Source organism: Fusarium vanettenii (assembly GCF_000151355.1).
Source record: "Fusarium vanettenii 77-13-4 chromosome 8 genomic scaffold NECHAsca_17_chr8_1_0, whole genome shotgun sequence".
NCBI classification, from domain to species: domain Eukaryota; kingdom Fungi; phylum Ascomycota; class Sordariomycetes; order Hypocreales; family Nectriaceae; genus Fusarium; species Fusarium vanettenii.
Genome location: NW_003315868.1, coordinates 348330 through 365205, shown reverse-complemented (window position 1 = coordinate 365205; position 16876 = coordinate 348330). Strand labels below are relative to the sequence as shown.

Below are 16876 nucleotides of genomic sequence, written 5' to 3'. Positions count from 1 at the left end.
AAAGCTAAATAAAAAGAAGAATAAAGAAGAGAAGAATCAATGAAGAAGAAAAGGAGAAGAAAAAGAGAAAGGAAGAAGAAGAAAAGAAAAAGAGAAGAAAAGAAAGGACTGAAACTACATAGACTACAAGATTGATGCTTCATGCAAATACATTACTGCGTTGGTATTTCACGGTGGCTAGTTCCTCCAATCGCTCCCTGTTTCCTTCGCCTCGTGGGTGTTCGTCTGAGCTTTTCTTGCTCAATAATCATGACTGCATCAGGAACGAACTCAACGCCTCGGTTGCGGCTGTTGTGCCGCGTGTGAAGCCTACGGTGGTTGTTGAGGTTGTCTCTCCGGTTGAATTGGCCTCTACCGCAGAACTCGCATGAGAAACGGTTGGGGCCTTCGCCGTGATAGCTGCACGATATTAGTGACAATGGGGGTTATAGCACGTCTAAAAACTTACGATTGCTTGTGTCTCTTGAGGTGTTCTTTACGCCTGAACCCCTTGTTGCAACCTGGATAGTCACAGCTGCTCCAGACGGGATCCGCCGCAGGGGCCGACTCAGCCTTGACGGATCGTTTCCTGGGCCTTCGGGTTTGAACATCCTGAAGCTCGACCGTCTTGCGCTGAATCTCGTCCACCACCATTTGTCGAGGTCGAATTTGCCTTGGCGAAGCCGACTCGTGGACATGAGAGGAGTTGTGGGCATAATAAGGAGACTCTGAACGGTGGTCGATGTTGAAAACCTCGCCGTTGCTCTGTGGGTAGGAGATTGAGCTGTCGCTTGCGCAGGACCAGGGTGAATAGATCTCAGTTGCCTCAAAACCCGAAGACATCTGCGTGGGCGTCATCATGAAGGAGGTAGTGCCAATGGCAGCCCCAGGAGAAATTGGAAAATCAGGGCTCGATGGCGTTATACAACTCATAGAGCGGCTGTGTTCCATGTCTACCTCTCTGTAGTGCAACCCCACGAGTTCCTGCTTCATAGGTGTGTTTGGGGGAACCTCGGGGAAATCAACGAAAGGGTCAAGCATAAAATCGCCCACAGTCGAGCGAGGAGCTGCATCAACGCCGTGAGAGATGGTGTGGGATCCGTCAGGTTCCAAAGCTGACAACTCATAGGGAGATGAAAACCGAGATGTCGAAGTGAAAGGGTCGTAAGAAGAGGATGCAGATGAAAAACTTGAAGTGTAAGGGTATGATATGGACTGAGTGTAACTGAAGCAGTTGTCCATATCAAATTGAAAGTCTGACTTGAAGTGATGAGCCATTGTGAAGGGAGATGTTTGGATGTGATGAAAGAAGTAAAGTATCGTCGTCGGGTATGAATTTTTCAAGACAAACAAGCGCATGAGAAGCAAGAATGTTTAGGATACGTCCCAAGAGGGTGAAAGGAATCTCATAAAACCAATGCACACATGACACTTGTCGAGAATGCACGAAGGATTTACCTTAAGATATACCATCGGATGGAATGAGAGGCCGAGACACCAACTCGTAAATCCACTTCTGGCAATTGAAAAATGACAGTATCATTCAAAGGGAGCGAGATAGAGACATATGATCTGCCTGTGGGTTGATGGCCTGCAGACGTTGAACTCTCGCCTGTCACCGGAGAGGTGGTGTCAAACCCGTAACTTGGTCCAACGGTGGGTCTAGAATCACGATTTGAAAAAGAAATGGGTAGCGTTATCCGGTATGTCTGCCATTCTAGACAACTCCCGCTTAGTGGACAGTGGCTAAGCGTGCGGGTTTTGATACCACCTCTCCGGTGAGCAGAGTGAGAGTTTAACAGACCACCGGGTAGTCTTGGAGTGGAATACGGTCGATTAAGCAGGGAGGTTTTAGTTCTCCACTGTGGGCTAGTTGGTGCTCGAATAGCCTGATGTTTTGGATGGATTGACGTCGAGATACGTCAGGCTAGACCAGACCAAGAAGCTTGATCTTGGCCCTGCATGAACTGGGGTCTAGATCTGACGCGAACCTCTTCCATCTCCTCCCCGGGCTCATTAACACGCTAGGGCAACGGGAGAACCTATCAAGATGTATCTCCGCGGCGTCTGTAAGGGGGAAGTGAGAACGGGTGTTGTGCAAGTGGATGCCACATGGTTCCGTGCCCGGCCCGCCCTCGGCTGCACCCGAAGGAATGTGACATGAACTCGAAACAGATGTCGAAACGAAATTGCAGAGTAAAACATGTGGCCATATGACGAGGCCATCTCGCTAACGGTATCCGAGAGTCGTTAGTTCGGCGTCGGGACCACAACAGGGTTGGCTCGGGTGGAGGGTTATTCCTCGCTTTAAAAGGGGGCTGGGAAGAGGCATAACCAACTCTATATAGGCAAGGGTTTCTCCCGTTCGAATCAGAAAGTCTCGTGTCTCTAGATGCCTAGCCTGTAAGCCACAGTAACGTCAAGGTATAGAGTTCGTCTAGAACCCTGTCTCCCCACCAGCCAGCCACGAGGCGAAGGGAAGAATATTGAACTAACGCAGGGGAAGATCAAAAGAGTTATAACCGCTGCTTCTTTATAGTCAAGGACCTGGCAAACCTTTATACCTCTGATTCGTCCTTCAAGGTTACCTCCCTGCCTGTTGCTACCCTCCAGGCCCGACCGGCTGGATCCGGGTGAGCCGGGTTGGCGATGGCATGTCAGAGAGATTGGTTCCCCCTCGAGGTTCGGTGGTTGGGCAGAGCTCGTTTTCATCTCAACTCGGACGTACATCCAGTTGCCACGTGGATTATCAAACTACTGCACGGTCCCCTTTCCAGGTTGGCGACAGTCAGGGGTCAGACCCTTTTGGATGCCAAAGCCAACCAATTCTGGTATGGCTTTGAGACTGTCATTTACTTGTTACGAATTGGGTTGACAGGTCTGATGGACTACCTTCTACACTTACTACGGCAGTTGAGAGAGTTCTTCCCCAGCCTATCACCTTACTCGGAAAGGTGCTTACTGTCTTCCACCCCGACGGAGGCCTGAGGGGACTTCCCGAGTTATCTCATTCGGCTAGAGATGAAGCTTGGCACACTGCCCCTTGTACAAATGTCGCCACGTTTGCCTGACAACGACGGGCCGAGGGCCGCTAAATCTACCCTCGCACCAATGAACAGCATCTGTGAGAAACCTCTGGGGCCATGTCATCAAGAGAAGTTCTAATCGCCGTTTAACTTATAGCCTGTGTCTTTCAAAACGGCGAGCAGAGCCATCGTTAAGCCGCTTCGGCCAAAGCGAAAGATACCTTTCAACAGTCACTACATGCAAGCCAGGTTATATTCTTTGCCACACGAGCGCATAACACAGAAGCTTGTTCAAAGCTGGAAGCTTTCCCTTAGCTGAGGAGGACAGGTTGTTAAGGCCTCAGGGGATTAGCAGGTATATTGACGAAACCCAATTAATACGAAGAATTAGTTAAAATTAAGAAACATTTTGGGTTGCAGGTCATAATAAGACTTGTCCATGGAATGATTTTTCTAGGCAGGACTTCTTAACTGTAGTTCATTTCAAAGATAGAAGTGAGTGCCTCTATCGAGAATCATTCCTCCACACCCAAAAACTTACAAGCCATGTCTTGAAGGCCTACCATGCCCGTCTGTATGTGGTACGTTGAGCTGTTGCAGTTTACTACCTAATAGCTGTCATCATGTACGATGATCCCTGCCTGGAAGTGACTGAGTGAGGGTATACAGAAGGGTAAAGTCGCAGGTTTAAGTTCGGCAATTCCAGTAGCGCCTAACGCACAGATCATCCGAATTGCTTATTTCTTTATCTTGAAGGCCGTGCCCGCAACATGTATTTTGTGACGGCTGGTGGCGTAGTCTGTCCGTTCTTGGTACTCCGTATATGGGTGGTACATCGCTCTCGGGGGTAACATACCACGAGACCACCTCATCAACTTCAAGATAGCTATAATACCTTCGATACTGGCTTAATTCATTCGGTGGTGAGCTAGACATCACTCTACTATTCGCTCTGTATAGATACATGTGTTTTAAATTTACTCGCTTTTACAAAGGTCGTTGAATCGGCGATGAAAGTCAACAAAATGGATGACTTGGTGGCGTTATTCTCTTGTCTTTTGATAAGAACCCCGTGGATCGACGAGGGCCGCCCCCCTCAAGTGCCGGGGTGAGCTTGGATAGATGCGGTAATTCCCTCGCGTTCGTATCGATCGTGAGGGGATCGCATATCTCCTCAGATCGGATCGTAATGGCCCATCTCGCACGCCGGGCTCGAAGAAGCGGGGGTTAGCTTCTAAGCAACCCAACGGGAATAACACAGCCGTGACACAACTAAAACTCACCACCCAAGCTTCAATGAACCCCCTTCCCCTAGTATCCGGCGCAGCCAGGGGTGATCCGGAGCCTGGCCGAGTCTTGCTTCTTGTAGACCCTTTAGGCCTCAGGAGTGAGGTTCATGGACATTTCCGCAAGGTCTACGAACGCCTCGTAATTTGAGAAGATGCCGGTGTTGACGGCTGCCCAGGCCCGTCCCGTGAACTTTGACGCAAGGCATCCACTGGTGCCCATGTTCAGGTCAAAGCGCAGGTTAATCCGCATTCTGAAGTACCTTGGTGAACTAGTCATGTCAACCAGGGCGTAGCAGCGTCATTCCCCGGGATGGCGTGAGAGTGAGTGGCGTCGGTTCCCCTGACCATGTCACATCTCTTCTTATTTCTCAATGGCATATTCATCATGCACTAGGTCAAAGCGCACATGGTGCAGCTGTCTCAGTCGCTGGATCCAGGCAGCCGGGGTCTTCCGAACGTTCCGTAGATCCCAATCTCGAGCCGGGACTTCTCTTTGCCGACGGTTGGGTCGAACTCCGACCATGCGCGGATGGAGGCAAGAGACTAAGCCGAGGAAGAGAAGACACGAGAAGATCGAGGAGGGTCATAAGAGGGCGTTCATTTACTCAGTTGAGATTGAACTCAAAGAATGGATAAGTTTAAACTATCAAGCTTTGATATTATTATTTATCTTTTACCGCTATAGTTGACAGCTTCTTACCATCAGCGTAAATAACAGGGGAAACATCATGAAGTTCTTAGACATGAATCGATTGAGGCTGCTAGTGCAGCTTTCAACCGAACGACAAGGATGAAAGGGGAAGGGGGTGGCGTGACATTTGCTTTCATCCGAAGAACTCTCGTTTAGCTAATAATGTCTCTCTCACAGACTTCCCTTCCGATCAAAGTTTCCCGGGAACCTGCGTAGCGTAGACCAATCTTGTCTCTCCATTCGGCAACTGCCCTGTATCCCTCAAAGCGAGGGAAGCGGTTATTCACAGCAGTACTACTGCAAGTACTCTATATGTCTGCATGGCGACCAGATCCCATTCAAGACTTGGGGTTTGGGACCTCTGTTTTTACACTGACGGTTCGGAAATAAGAGTTGAGACTTTCGGGACGGGGAAGCGAATGACAATCCTGGTTAGGCAACGGGTCAAGCTGGCAACGATTGATGGATGTTCTCTTTATGCTCTACTAATGCAATGCACTAAGCGAGCATGCTGGGATAAGTGGGTTGGATTTAATTCATAAATCATACATCAAGGCAACGAGGTATTTCAGCCCAAGATGATCTCCTTCCACTCATTCTTCGAGTGGGTGAATGCTGCCTTGAATACCTTGCCCAACGCAACTCGACGATAAATACCCTCTTCCGGAATCGACTCGACCAACAAGACATAGTATAGATCCCACTCAGACTCAATCCTTTCCTTAGGAATGTAGTATGTCCAATCAGGAAACTCCTTCTCGGTAAACTGTTTGGCATCAGAAATGGCAATGAACTCGAACAGCGTCTCGTGGACTTTTTCTTTTCCTCTAAGCCACTTGGTATCGACAACCACTGAACCGCACTTGTCCCCGCGGCGGTCAATGATGTCACAACGGCAGAGCGGTCCCTCCCCTTCAGCCTCTCGTCCTTCTTTCAGAGGTTGCTCAGGTGCGTACTGGCTTTCGGCAAGGCTCGTGACGTGGAACTTTGCTCTCCAAGTGAAGAATTGTAAGAAGGGTTGGTCTGGAAATTCCTCAACTGAGCGAGAAGAAATGGATCCTTGGCTTGTTTCTCTGGTGAGAACATTGAACGGGTCCTCCGGAAGTGTCAATGTGAACTCTTTCATTACAAAGGATCTTGTCGATCTCCCGATGTATGGCCGACCAAATGCGTCGGCCTCTGATGGAAAAAGAGGGGGTGTAGAGATAAGCCCTGCTGCTCCTTCCCTACACGTTGGTGTGTGTAAAGTATTTGCTGTTTGGCGATTCGCTGACGTCAATGACGAAACTATGTCCTGCAAATCCATGCAGATTCGTTTTGGAGCCCGCGGTAGATATCTGTTTGTCATCTTCTCATCCCTATCCTTGGTTGTTGTAGTCTCGCCGTTGTGCTTGTCATCGGAGGCTTTGTGTTCTTGATTTGATGCTTCCGTAATCTTGTAGCCTCTCCACCGGCCATCGTCGCTTTCGTCTTCCTTCGCGTAGCGACGATCCCAGACACGGCGTAGGGTGCCGTAGCCGTCTCGAATATACCAATCAATCCAAGTGTGGTTCAAAATCCAAGTGCGGACATCGGCGAAGCATCCACCAACCATCTCCCAGTCATATGTGGCACCCTGGTGATTCCAACCGCACCAAGACCAGCTAGGAAATCTCATGTCCTTGTATTTAGGGTCATCTGAGACTGTTGCCCTGTTGAGTCGCTCTGACTTGGCTACCGGTTGCCAAAGAATGGCGAGATCGAAATGAGACGTGGGAAGGCCGAAGACGAATGGAGCTTGCATGGTATTCTCCATGAGCCTACACATACCACCAAACGCAGCCAGAATATCGAAAGGTTCATATAGTTCCCGTGCTGTATAAAGAGTGACACAGTGGGCGTAGAACCAAAATGCTCGGACCTTGAGCTGGGACAGCAGCTGGAGGGGTGCCCGGACGAGATCAAGTGACCAACCCTTGCCATCCTTGTCCGAAAACACGTCCTCAGACATACCAGTGGACCGGCACTGAAAGAAAATCCTTCCCTCTGTGAAAATCAGGCATCTCTTTGAGAGCAGTCGTTCCTGGAATGTCCATGCGCGCTGATTCCACCGAGTAGTTTTGATGCTGGTCTCGGATGGCCAATGTAGGATGAGGCAAACCCCTTCATCGTAGTTTACAATCATCTGGGGCGGTCTGTGATTGTTGTCAAGGGCCAAGAGACCAGTGCTTGCATCCTCTCCATCTGCTGCACATATAGTGATGGTTGAATTGCCGTAGATCAAGTGCATTGCTCGAGCGTTCAGGTTCCAAGAGTGGCTGCTGTCCTGCACAATACACAGAGCATCAATCCACATGTATCTGATGCCTAGCCCACGAACCAAATCGATGCTTTCCCGGAGAGCCTTGGGAAGCTCCCTGATAACAGCAGAGAGGCCACCCGATTTGCGTCGGCTCTGGATGGTGCTGATCCGGGTGGCATGCTGGCGGCTGTGCTTGGTTCCCCAGACGTAACTAACTGTGGCGTATGGTTCAAAACAAAGAAGGCGACCTGATTGACTGAAAGGTAAGGGTACTAGATTCTCATTCTCAATGTCTATGACACCAAAGTATGGCTCATTCAATGTCTCCTGAAAGGGGTCCTCAATGCCCAGCTTCCTTGTACACCGGTCGTCATGGAACCTCTCGCAGAGGCGAAGGAACTCTCGGATGAGGTTTCTTTTGTTGTGATTGGACCCGATGCGCCTTCCGAGGAATTGCGTCTCATCATTCAAGAGACCAGGGTAGTCAACATCTGATTTGTCGTACTTGGAGGGTGCTGCCAATATTATATAGGCCTCGCATGACTTGAGCCTGGAATCACTTTAGCAGATGCGTAGCCTTCGGATTCTGTTTGCCTCGTGCCCAATGTGTGGCCTTGCTGGGGCCCGGCCATCGATCTCCCATACAAGACGACAAGTCGCATCATCCATGTATAGGGCCGCCTTTGATCCGCGAACGGTGTCAATGATGAGAGTACAGAGGTTGCACTCGTCGGCGGAATACCTGATCTGAGCCATTGTTCCAAGAACATAATGACTAGGGGCGAATTCGATCAAAGGAGGAAAACAGTTCTCTTCTCCAGCTCTGGTGTTCTCGATGCGGAATTTTGCAACGGAGAGATCGAGAGACTGACATCGAGGGCAGAGTGGGTCAGTCATGGTGATATTTCGGTGGGGGTTGTTTCGAATATCAAAAACTGCTGGGTACCCGGGGTGGTGTGGTTGATAAGTGGGAAACCAACGTGTGGATTGTGCTGCTGAGCCTGATTCTTTCCCCATAAATCTAATCAAGAAAAGCGAGAAACGCCTATGTCGACGTGAGAATGAACTGCATCTACCCGTGAGGGAGGAATCAGTAATGACAGGGAATGGTATAGTGAAGTAGAAATTCCCGTGCCAAAGTTTAGAGCGGCGCTGTGAAGGTTTTAAAGTGAAGTACTGTACCGCAGTGCCAAACCCAAGGATACAAACGACTGCAAAGAGTGGGTGGTATTCGGTTGACAATGGGGCTTGAAGCAGGCTGCGGCCCCCAGGGTTGGTCCCGTAACAAAACTCCCGTGCATGATAAAGCCTAGTCCAATGGAGAGAGTGCCAAGAGAAGTGTCGACAAAATCCCCGTGCATGAATATGCTTCTGCTCTGCTGAGATTGGATGGATCTGTAGACGCTGACTGGCACAGCCAGCCTCACCGTCTCCACTGCATGTGCCATGCATGGGAGTTTTGCACACTCACCGAACTTTCAACCTCATCTGGCATTTCCGGTGGTGGCGGTCAATTTGTAAATTACAATTCCATGACTCCTTTTCCCCCCTTAATGATTGGGCAGCCACACATTGGTCAAAGTGAATGCAACCTGGTGCACGCGTGGCATTGTTTAACACCTTCTCCTTGGGGAGACCACTTCACTCTTGTTTTGTGATACCCCTCCCACTTCTGCAGGAACTTACCTGCCTACACATAACCATGCCTGGGCTAGCAGCATATCCGACCTCACGGGGAGATTGGGAGAATCACAGAGCTACCATCATCCGCCTCTACCTTACTGAAGACACGCCCCTTGACAAGGTACTTAAAACCATGCAGAGCGAGTTCGGGTTCAAGGCAACGTGAGTACTTTTTAGCTCTATCATTCGATCGCTTATTTTAACGAGCCGTGGCCTGACTGTGGGATCTGTTATGTAGTAAACGCATGTACTCCTCCAAGCTAAAAGAATGGGGTGTCATGAAGAACTACAAGGCCAAGGAAAAGGATATGCTAGTTGGACAGATACGTGAGGCGTTAGCCAATGGCCAAGATCCGAACCAGGTGACCTTCCGAGGCCAAAGTGTGAAGCACCATCGCATCCTAAGACATAGTCGAGCGAAAGCTCGAGAGGCTAGCTCTGCTACGGGGAGCTTGTCACACGGCGATCCTGTCACCAACCGCCAGCTTGATGCTCTACTAGTCCATGCCGTGGATCAACCGTCAAGAAATTTTAGTGGGACAAGCCCTGCAGAGCTCATTCTCCTGTCCACTAAGACTACATCCAGAGTTTCGTCGCAGGATGTCATGTGGACGATCAAGCTACTGCACGGTCTTTTCCCTCGCAGGCTGGCTGCAGTCAGAGTCCAGGCCCGCCCCCAAATGTCCAAACCAACCAATTCTGGCATGACTTTGAGACGGCAGTATATCTATTGCGAATTGGGTCTACTGCTCTCGGATGGAGCACTTTCCACACTTGTTGGGGAACAGCAACTGATAATCTTCTACCTCAACCTATCACCCTACTCCGAAAGGTTATGACGACACTTCACCCCCAAGGGGGTCTAACGAGATACCCTGAGGTGTCTCATTCGACCCTTGCATTTATTGCTGATCTCCTGGAGATGAAGCTTGGCGTATCACACCCCCTTGCCCAGATCTGTCGCCACGTCTGGCGTGACAGCGAAGGTCCCAGAACCGCAGAAGCTACCCTGGCGCTGATGAGCAGCTTGTTCGAGGAGAATCTAGGGCTGTGCCATCACGAGACATTCCTGACCGACACTGCACTGATAGCCCGTCATCTACAAAACGGCAACGTCGCAGCAGCGGAGCGTTCAGCACGGAGACTTGTTCAAAAGTCAGAGCTTTCACCTAATCGAGCGGCGCAACTACCTAAGGCTCTCAGACAGCTAGCGCACGTCCTTACGACGCTTGGTCAGTACAAAGAGGCAATTGAAGTCCAAGAAGGCATCTTGAACTGTCCAGGGGCTGTGATTTCGGGAGAATTGAGAATCTACACCATGGAGGATATTGCCGAGCTGCACAGGTTACAAGGTGACTTTTTCATGGAAAGTGAGTCTCTGAGAGAGGCATTATTGGCTGCACGAGAATTCTTTGGTCGGGATCAGGCGCCTACGCTTCATATATGGGATAAGTTTGCAACCTCCATGTCTGAGCAAGGAAGGGGCTTTGAGGGCCTGTGAACAGAGAGAATTGGGCAATCTATTTCACCAGACATTGCTCGTTGTTGAGCAGCGTTGTATGACCTAATTGCCTCTCCAAATAGCAGAAGGTATCTTTTACTCTTTCCTTTGGCATGGTGGTCTACTATGTTCATCAATCTTCCTTCTCCCCTTCCCGTTCAACCGAGCCATTAATTACAGAGCTGGATATAAGCGCGAGGACTACTCTTCCACACCCAAGAACCTTGTAATGTTTCTGACGGCCTGATTATCACCATCCACGCTATCAGCAAGCTCCTCGTCTACCCATCTTTCGGTCCACCCACCGGCAAAGTCGATGAGCCAGATGTTGTCCTCTTGATCGACGACGACATTAGACGCCTTGCCGTCACCCCAACCACACCAATCTCATGTAACTTATCTACCGTCTCGCGTATCTGATCTAGCCACTTCTTCTTCATCTCCCTTGGTACAGCTGAAATATCCATATCTCGTAGAGTGCTGCCGTAAGAACTAGGTAAAACCCAATCGCGTAATAGACCGATGATATCTCTTGAATCCGCAAATGTGACATATCCTTGAAGGTGAAGGACGCGGATATTCACAGCAGGGCCACTGCAAACATTCCATATTTTCTGCATGGCGACCAGCTCTCGTTCAAGACTTGGGTTTTCGAGCCCTTGGCTGTGAGCCTTACAGAGCATGGTCTGGAACCCAACACGAGCTTTGCATACGGTGCCGTAACCGCTGACAAGAACCTCCTGGACCTGTACGTCCCTAGAGGAGTATCGTGGTATCGCTTTCGTGGCCTGGAATTCTGTCACAATTGCAGGGTTCGGTCCAGTATTGGGGACGGAAACCGACTCCTCTAGATCAATAGGAATGATGGTCGCCTTTCCGTCGATGGTCCGGAGACGATAGTCGAGAGTCTCAGGGTATAGAAGTGAATGTAGATCCTTGCTGGGCGCGGTGGTGCTCAAGGGTGCAATTTGTGAAAAGGGGATTCGTCCAACATCAAGGATAACGTCGTAGATTTGATCGGTGATGGTATCGTACTCTTGCTCGTCAGCAAGTATGGCATCATTCACGATACGAATCATTCGATCCTCTAGGTTCTCTTCGGTTCGATTAGGGCTTGCAAAGAGGGACAAAGTGATGCGCCTGTGATTGTACTCAAAGGTGACGTCGGCGGACTCGTTGTCACCACCATTCATGCCAACGATGTTAACCTGGACATGTTCTGTGGAGTTGACCATGGTTGAGTCGAAGGTGAATAAGTAAGGAGTTGAGTTGGCAACGATTGATGGATATTCTCTTTATGTTCGACCATTGTAATGTACTAAACGACCATGCCGGGATAACGGGGTTGAGGTTGTCTCATAAATCAGGCACCGAAGCAACGAGATAGTCTTCACAAATAGTTGAGCAGACGCTTTATTCTTCTAGTCAACCCAATCAACTCATTTCCATTAGTTGCTCTCCCTCGCAATGAGTTCCTTTCGCAGCTGAGCTAGGGCCTCCAAAATGGTCGCCTGTCGGACCTGGTCCCGATCACCCGGGAAATGGAACGGACCCAGTCCTCGGGCCTGTTCGGGGCTGGCGATACCGATAAATACCATGCCCACCGGCTTTCCGTCCTGAGAATCCGGCCCCGCAACGCCTGTCGTGCCAATACCCCATGTCGTTGGTGTGTCTGTGCTGGTTGCGGTTCGCGCACCAGCCGCCATTTGCTGAGCCACATCTTCGTGGATGACTCCGTGCTGAGCGATGAGGTCTCCGTCCACCTTGAGGAGATGTTGCTTGAGAGGAGTCGCATAAGAGACGATGCCGCCTCGGAAAACGGAGCTTGCTCCAGATACAGAGGTGATTGTTGCCATGATTCCTCCGCCGGTCAACGACTCAGCCACACCGACTGTCTCTCCGGCTTTCTTAAGGAGACGGATCACGTCCGCAGCGACATCGCGGACGGTTTCAGAGGTTCGCTCGACGTACTTGGGCTCGACCGACATGGTTGAAAAGAGATGAAATGGAGGGTGGTGACGAAGGATTGTGCTGACGGTGGAGATGCGATATTTGAGCATTTTTGGCACAATCAGGCAGCAGGCTGTCGGTTGCCTTGCTGTCCGCCTTGTGCTTTAGTGCAGCTGATGGGCCAGCGTGGTACCAGCTGACTCACTTGCAGTGAAGATCCTTGTTCACTGGCAAGCCACGATAAGAAGAGGCTGAATTCGAGGCCTGGCTGTTTGGCGTGCGATTGGCAAATATATACGGTCTGCATTTGTTTCTTGAGGCAACCTATTGCCTGACATCTCACTGCATGTGGCTGTCGCCCGGTTTGTTGTGTTATAATGTAGATATATTCTGTAGCAATGCCCAATTTTGACAATTTCTGGAGCACGACATCTTGACTGTTTGATCGCCATGTCCGACGTCTGCTTGCAATGTGGCTATTACGCCAAAGACCCGGCACATACCTTTTGTGACAAACATTGCGCTAGAGACGCTGCCAACAATGCTCCCAGCCTGATCAAGATCCCAAGGGACCATGTCATGTACAACAACGGTATGTCCCTATCTCTGGGCCTGTACCTTAAGCTCATTATCTATAGCCGCTTCCGCCTTTTATGGAGGTTGGAACGGAACACCACCACCTATTCGGACCATCTACCTAGTCACTTGGACCCAAGAGTCTCGTAATGAGTTTGAGGCGTACCGGTATGAGTCTTTCAAGTAAACGTCTGGCAAATCTGATTTGAGTATAGGGACAAAATCGAGAGCGATGAGGACTTTATCGCCATGGGCAAGTACGCAGGCAACGAGCGGAAACGATTCCGTGGTGCCGAGAGAGCTTGCACCATTGGCGAGAACGGCAACGTCACAATGTGCTACAACGGGGATTGTAAGCTTTGCGAGACGCTTCGTGAAGGATTCAGGTCATATCTGGACCTGAAAAGAAGCACTGGATAGTAAGTGATGTTGATATCATTCCTTCAGTGACTGACCTGAATAGCCACGGAACCAGACTGGGCCCTGGTCTCTATTCAACCTGCGACACGTCCAAGTAAGCGCATCAACCAGCTATCCATATTGTCACTGACATAGACAGGGCTGCAAAATACGCCATCAACAAAGTTCCCTCCAACGTCCATGCGTTGATGCTCTGTCGCGTCGTGATAGGACATCCATACGTCACGGAACGCGAGATGCCTCATCTTCAACAACCGCCACCTGGATTTAACTCGGTCAGTATGTTGCAGTTGAAGAGGTCGTGGCTAATTGATGCAGGTTTATGCTAGGCCAGGGCCGTCTAGTCATTTCAACACGGATGAAACTGTTGTTTATACCTCACGAGCCATGCGGCCGGCGTATTTGATCATCTACTAGGTCTGGCTTAGGCTGGGAACATCGTTGTACGAATGCAAATCGGGTGTTTTTTGATACGCATATGATGATGCTTTTAAGCAGGAGTTTGAATATTTTGAAATGGAGCTCAAGATCTGAGTTATCTGTCTTTCCTTGACCTTTCGATGGCGGCACTGGGTACGGGCTCTTCCAGCATAACTGTTGAGTTTTAATGACGAAAACAACGAATAGCAGTTCTAGTCTTCTGGCTGATAGTATCTCTTGGAGATGTTATTGATAACCGAAAAGGAAGGGGAGGAAATACATTATGCCCATTATACTGGAGCAAAACCACGTCCTCGTCCCTGACGCCCTTCTTTGTGAATTCCAAGACACTTTCAGCAGCCTCTTTGACTGCTGCTCTCTGAACAGGCTACTGTAAGCGCTGTGTACTGCCACATCGTTTTCCGTCGGCATTGTTGCCGTACCATTGCCCCTTAAACCGTCTTCTTGGTCCGATCCACACTGCCAACCTTTCCAAAGACTCCCAACACAGTCAGCCATCGATTCACATTGAGAAACGCGCTCACGCCGACATTTCCCCAGGTCATATCATTCCAAGCACCAACATCCCAGAAATACTCGGGGCCAGCTCTATAGATGGCGTAGATGTGGCCAAAGTCGGCGAATCCAACTGCAATCAGGTATCCAATGGCAATCTCGCGATGTTGAGTCCAGCAGCAGATGAGGGCTATCGATGCTAGCAACAGCAACACATTCGCCATCTGCCAGGACAAGGCTACTGCTTGTGGTGTAAAGTGGTCGTCTGTTGCAGCGAAAAAGGGGGCCTGGTCGGCAAAGTACTTGAATGGATCCGTGATAAAGTTGACATATGCCCATATGCTATTTAGTCAGTAAAGAAGACCATTATCTGGCACAGACTTACAGCATTGCGGGCTCGATGACGCCGAACAGCGCCAATGGCCAAGTAGGAAGACAGGACGCCATGGTGGAGCTGTAGCAGGTATTGGAGCTTCAGATGATGCAAAGAATAAGTCCAAGGAGGACGACGGAGGGAATTTAGCGAGTCGTACTGCCTGATAATTGCAATTGAATAAAAAGCAAACCTACTAGAACCGGGTCTGTGGCTGAAAGTAAGCGCTAGTGAGGTTGGTCAACGGCATGCACACCCAGGACTCCAAGCGGCTTACTCTTTGCCCAGTCTCATGAAAATGTTGGAGTTGTACAAATTTTGACTGCAAGTCGGATGTTCTCAAAGGAATAGCCCACAGGGATGATACCAAAGAGAGAAGCTGCAGCGTTAGATTAGACCATAGTCCCGTGCTTGAGCCACCGGCTGTGTCGGTGCTCATGAATCCTTCGCACTGCTTACCATAATCGAGATGAATTCCGAGATGAATTCCACTTATCAGTACCGAATCTCGCTCGCAAAAGCTTGCTGTTTTGAGGGATGATATCTTGCTCCATATTTACCCCTATTTACAAAAGTAATAGCAGAAATAACAGACAAAAGAAAGGTTATGTCTTGGATGTCATCCTATCACAGGCTCTATCCTGCGCAAGGGATCGATATCGCGAGAGAATATCCGTCTTTTCCAGGTCAGGTTGATCCATGTACTGGAAATGGGATGCCAATGCAGACCCCAATATCACAACAGCTGCAACCGTCAGTACAAGCCGCAATACTAGCAGATTACTTACGTCGTCTCAATGCATTGGGAAGGTCCAGAACAATCATATCCTCGTCGCCTCGATTCCCGGGCCAGCTTCCGACACCATTATCCAGAATATCGTTGGCATAGACACACATAAAGTTGATCCGTATGCGATCTCCATGCATCGTCCAAGGCTTTTCGAACTTGTATAGATCCAGAGTATCCTTCTCGATGTTCTCAAACAGAGAATAGTGCATCTGGGAAGCGATAGCCCAACTCTTGTAACTATCACCCCACACATCATATGTAAGCTGGTGAGCCGGAGTCTGCCACATCATCTTTTCATCTTCAACTCTCAGCCACCTGACGTTCTCATGCTCGGGCGGGGGACGCATCGGATTCCAGACAGTATCGTTGGGGCCGTTCCAAAAGGGGTGTTTTGAGGGCTTCCAGAAGTCGCTGGCGTTTGTGATTTGGTCTGGCTTCTCGAGTTCAGGTAGATACGGATGCAGTGCTCCCATGCGATAGTGCATGAAGCCGAGTGGAGGGTTGTTGATGATGTTTCCCGAGACGACAAAAGTGTCTGGGTTTTCGATCTTGTGGGAGACAAGTTTAGGGATGGCGCCATCTTCGATCCAGAGCTAGACTTGTCAGCAGTCGCATACGAAGAAAGTGCTGCACATACAATATCATCGTCGATCTTGACGTAGTACTTGTCACGCTCCAGATGCTGCCAAGCCTTCCAATATGTGTACGTCCCAAGGTGTTCTTCGGGTATCAACAGCTTATGTCGTATCGGGTTACTCGCGACGATTTCGTCGAGATAAAATAGATCATCCTGGTTCTCTGTATTGACAACCCAGAGGACTTCGTCCAGCCAGCCTCCATTGTCTACCAAGTTTCGCTGCAGGAGTTAATAAAGCCCATGGCGTTTTTGAGAGACTCACCTCTATGTAACACCTCATGCTTTCCACCCTGCTCTTGCGGCCATAAAAGACTAACCCACTCACGGTGACATTCGGTTTCACGGGGACATTCGGCTGCTGCACGCTTTCTGGTCGTGCGACTTCCCATTCCCTGGGAAACGAAAGCAGACTTTGTATGAGGAACCCTGTAAATGAAAAGAGGCAGCACACAGAGAGCGCAAGCCTCAAAAGCCTGTGGCGATCTTGCAATCGTAAAAGCATTCCCATCTTGACGTGACGTGGAGAGAAGAAACAACCAGGGAGCCACGTTCTTTTATCAAACGACCGACAGGGGTAAAGTCAAGAGCACAAAGAAAGCAAAATCTGGACACTGTCTGTCGGTGGTCCAGTCTCAGCTATTCCGGAGCCACTGCTTCCGTACACGAGTTGGTATGTGCGGCGCTGCCACACGACAGGATTGGTACCATGTGGCACAGCTGATTGTGCGACTTTGGCCAGATTCT

General features: G+C 49.7%; 7 protein-coding genes across 7 annotated transcripts; 2 read left to right on the top strand and 5 right to left on the bottom strand.

Moving 5' to 3' along the window:
• Nucleotides 1-152: 152 nt before the first annotated feature.
• On the bottom strand, nt 153-1257 carry NECHADRAFT_83371 (uncharacterized protein; the record flags this gene model as incomplete). Its single annotated transcript, XM_003046866.1, has 2 exons — nt 153-399; nt 449-1257. 2 exons carry the CDS (start codon nt 1255-1257, stop codon nt 153-155), a joined length of 1056 nt encoding a protein of 351 aa, XP_003046912.1.
• A 4296-nt stretch (nt 1258-5553) lies between these two features.
• Nucleotides 5554-8163, bottom strand: NECHADRAFT_83370 (uncharacterized protein; the record flags this gene model as incomplete). Its single annotated transcript, XM_003046865.1, has 2 exons — nt 5554-7816; nt 8009-8163. The coding sequence occupies 2 exons, from the start codon at nt 8161-8163 to the stop codon at nt 5554-5556; spliced, it is 2418 nt and encodes an 805-aa protein (XP_003046911.1).
• Nucleotides 8164-8968: 805 nt separating this feature from the next.
• On the top strand, nt 8969-10450 carry NECHADRAFT_83369 (uncharacterized protein; the record flags this gene model as incomplete). The annotated part of the gene is made up of 3 exons (XM_003047035.1): nt 8969-9111; nt 9188-9670; nt 9712-10450. The coding sequence occupies 3 exons, from the start codon at nt 8969-8971 to the stop codon at nt 10448-10450; spliced, it is 1365 nt and encodes a 454-aa protein (XP_003047081.1).
• Nucleotides 10451-10731: 281 nt separating this feature from the next.
• On the bottom strand, nt 10732-11685 carry NECHADRAFT_83368 (uncharacterized protein; the record flags this gene model as incomplete). The annotated part of the gene is made up of 1 exon (XM_003046864.1): nt 10732-11685. The coding sequence occupies one exon, from the start codon at nt 11683-11685 to the stop codon at nt 10732-10734; it is 954 nt and encodes a 317-aa protein (XP_003046910.1).
• Nucleotides 11686-11848: 163 nt separating this feature from the next.
• NECHADRAFT_101174 (uncharacterized protein) lies at nt 11849-12438 on the bottom strand (the record flags this gene model as incomplete). Its single annotated transcript, XM_003046863.1, has 1 exon — nt 11849-12438. The coding sequence occupies one exon, from the start codon at nt 12436-12438 to the stop codon at nt 11899-11901; it is 540 nt and encodes a 179-aa protein (XP_003046909.1). The 3' UTR covers nt 11849-11898.
• A 412-nt stretch (nt 12439-12850) lies between these two features.
• NECHADRAFT_83366 (uncharacterized protein) lies at nt 12851-13813 on the top strand (the record flags this gene model as incomplete). The annotated part of the gene is made up of 6 exons (XM_003047034.1): nt 12851-12992; nt 13039-13144; nt 13192-13395; nt 13440-13490; nt 13536-13671; nt 13715-13813. The coding sequence occupies 6 exons, from the start codon at nt 12851-12853 to the stop codon at nt 13811-13813; spliced, it is 738 nt and encodes a 245-aa protein (XP_003047080.1).
• Nucleotides 13814-15334: 1521 nt separating this feature from the next.
• Nucleotides 15335-16487, bottom strand: NECHADRAFT_16313 (uncharacterized protein; the record flags this gene model as incomplete). The annotated part of the gene is made up of 4 exons (XM_003046862.1): nt 15335-15450; nt 15494-16088; nt 16133-16351; nt 16395-16487. Coding segments are annotated over 4 exons (1023 nt in total), but the record flags the coding sequence as incomplete, so codon positions are not given.
• Nucleotides 16488-16876: the final 389 nt, after the last annotated feature.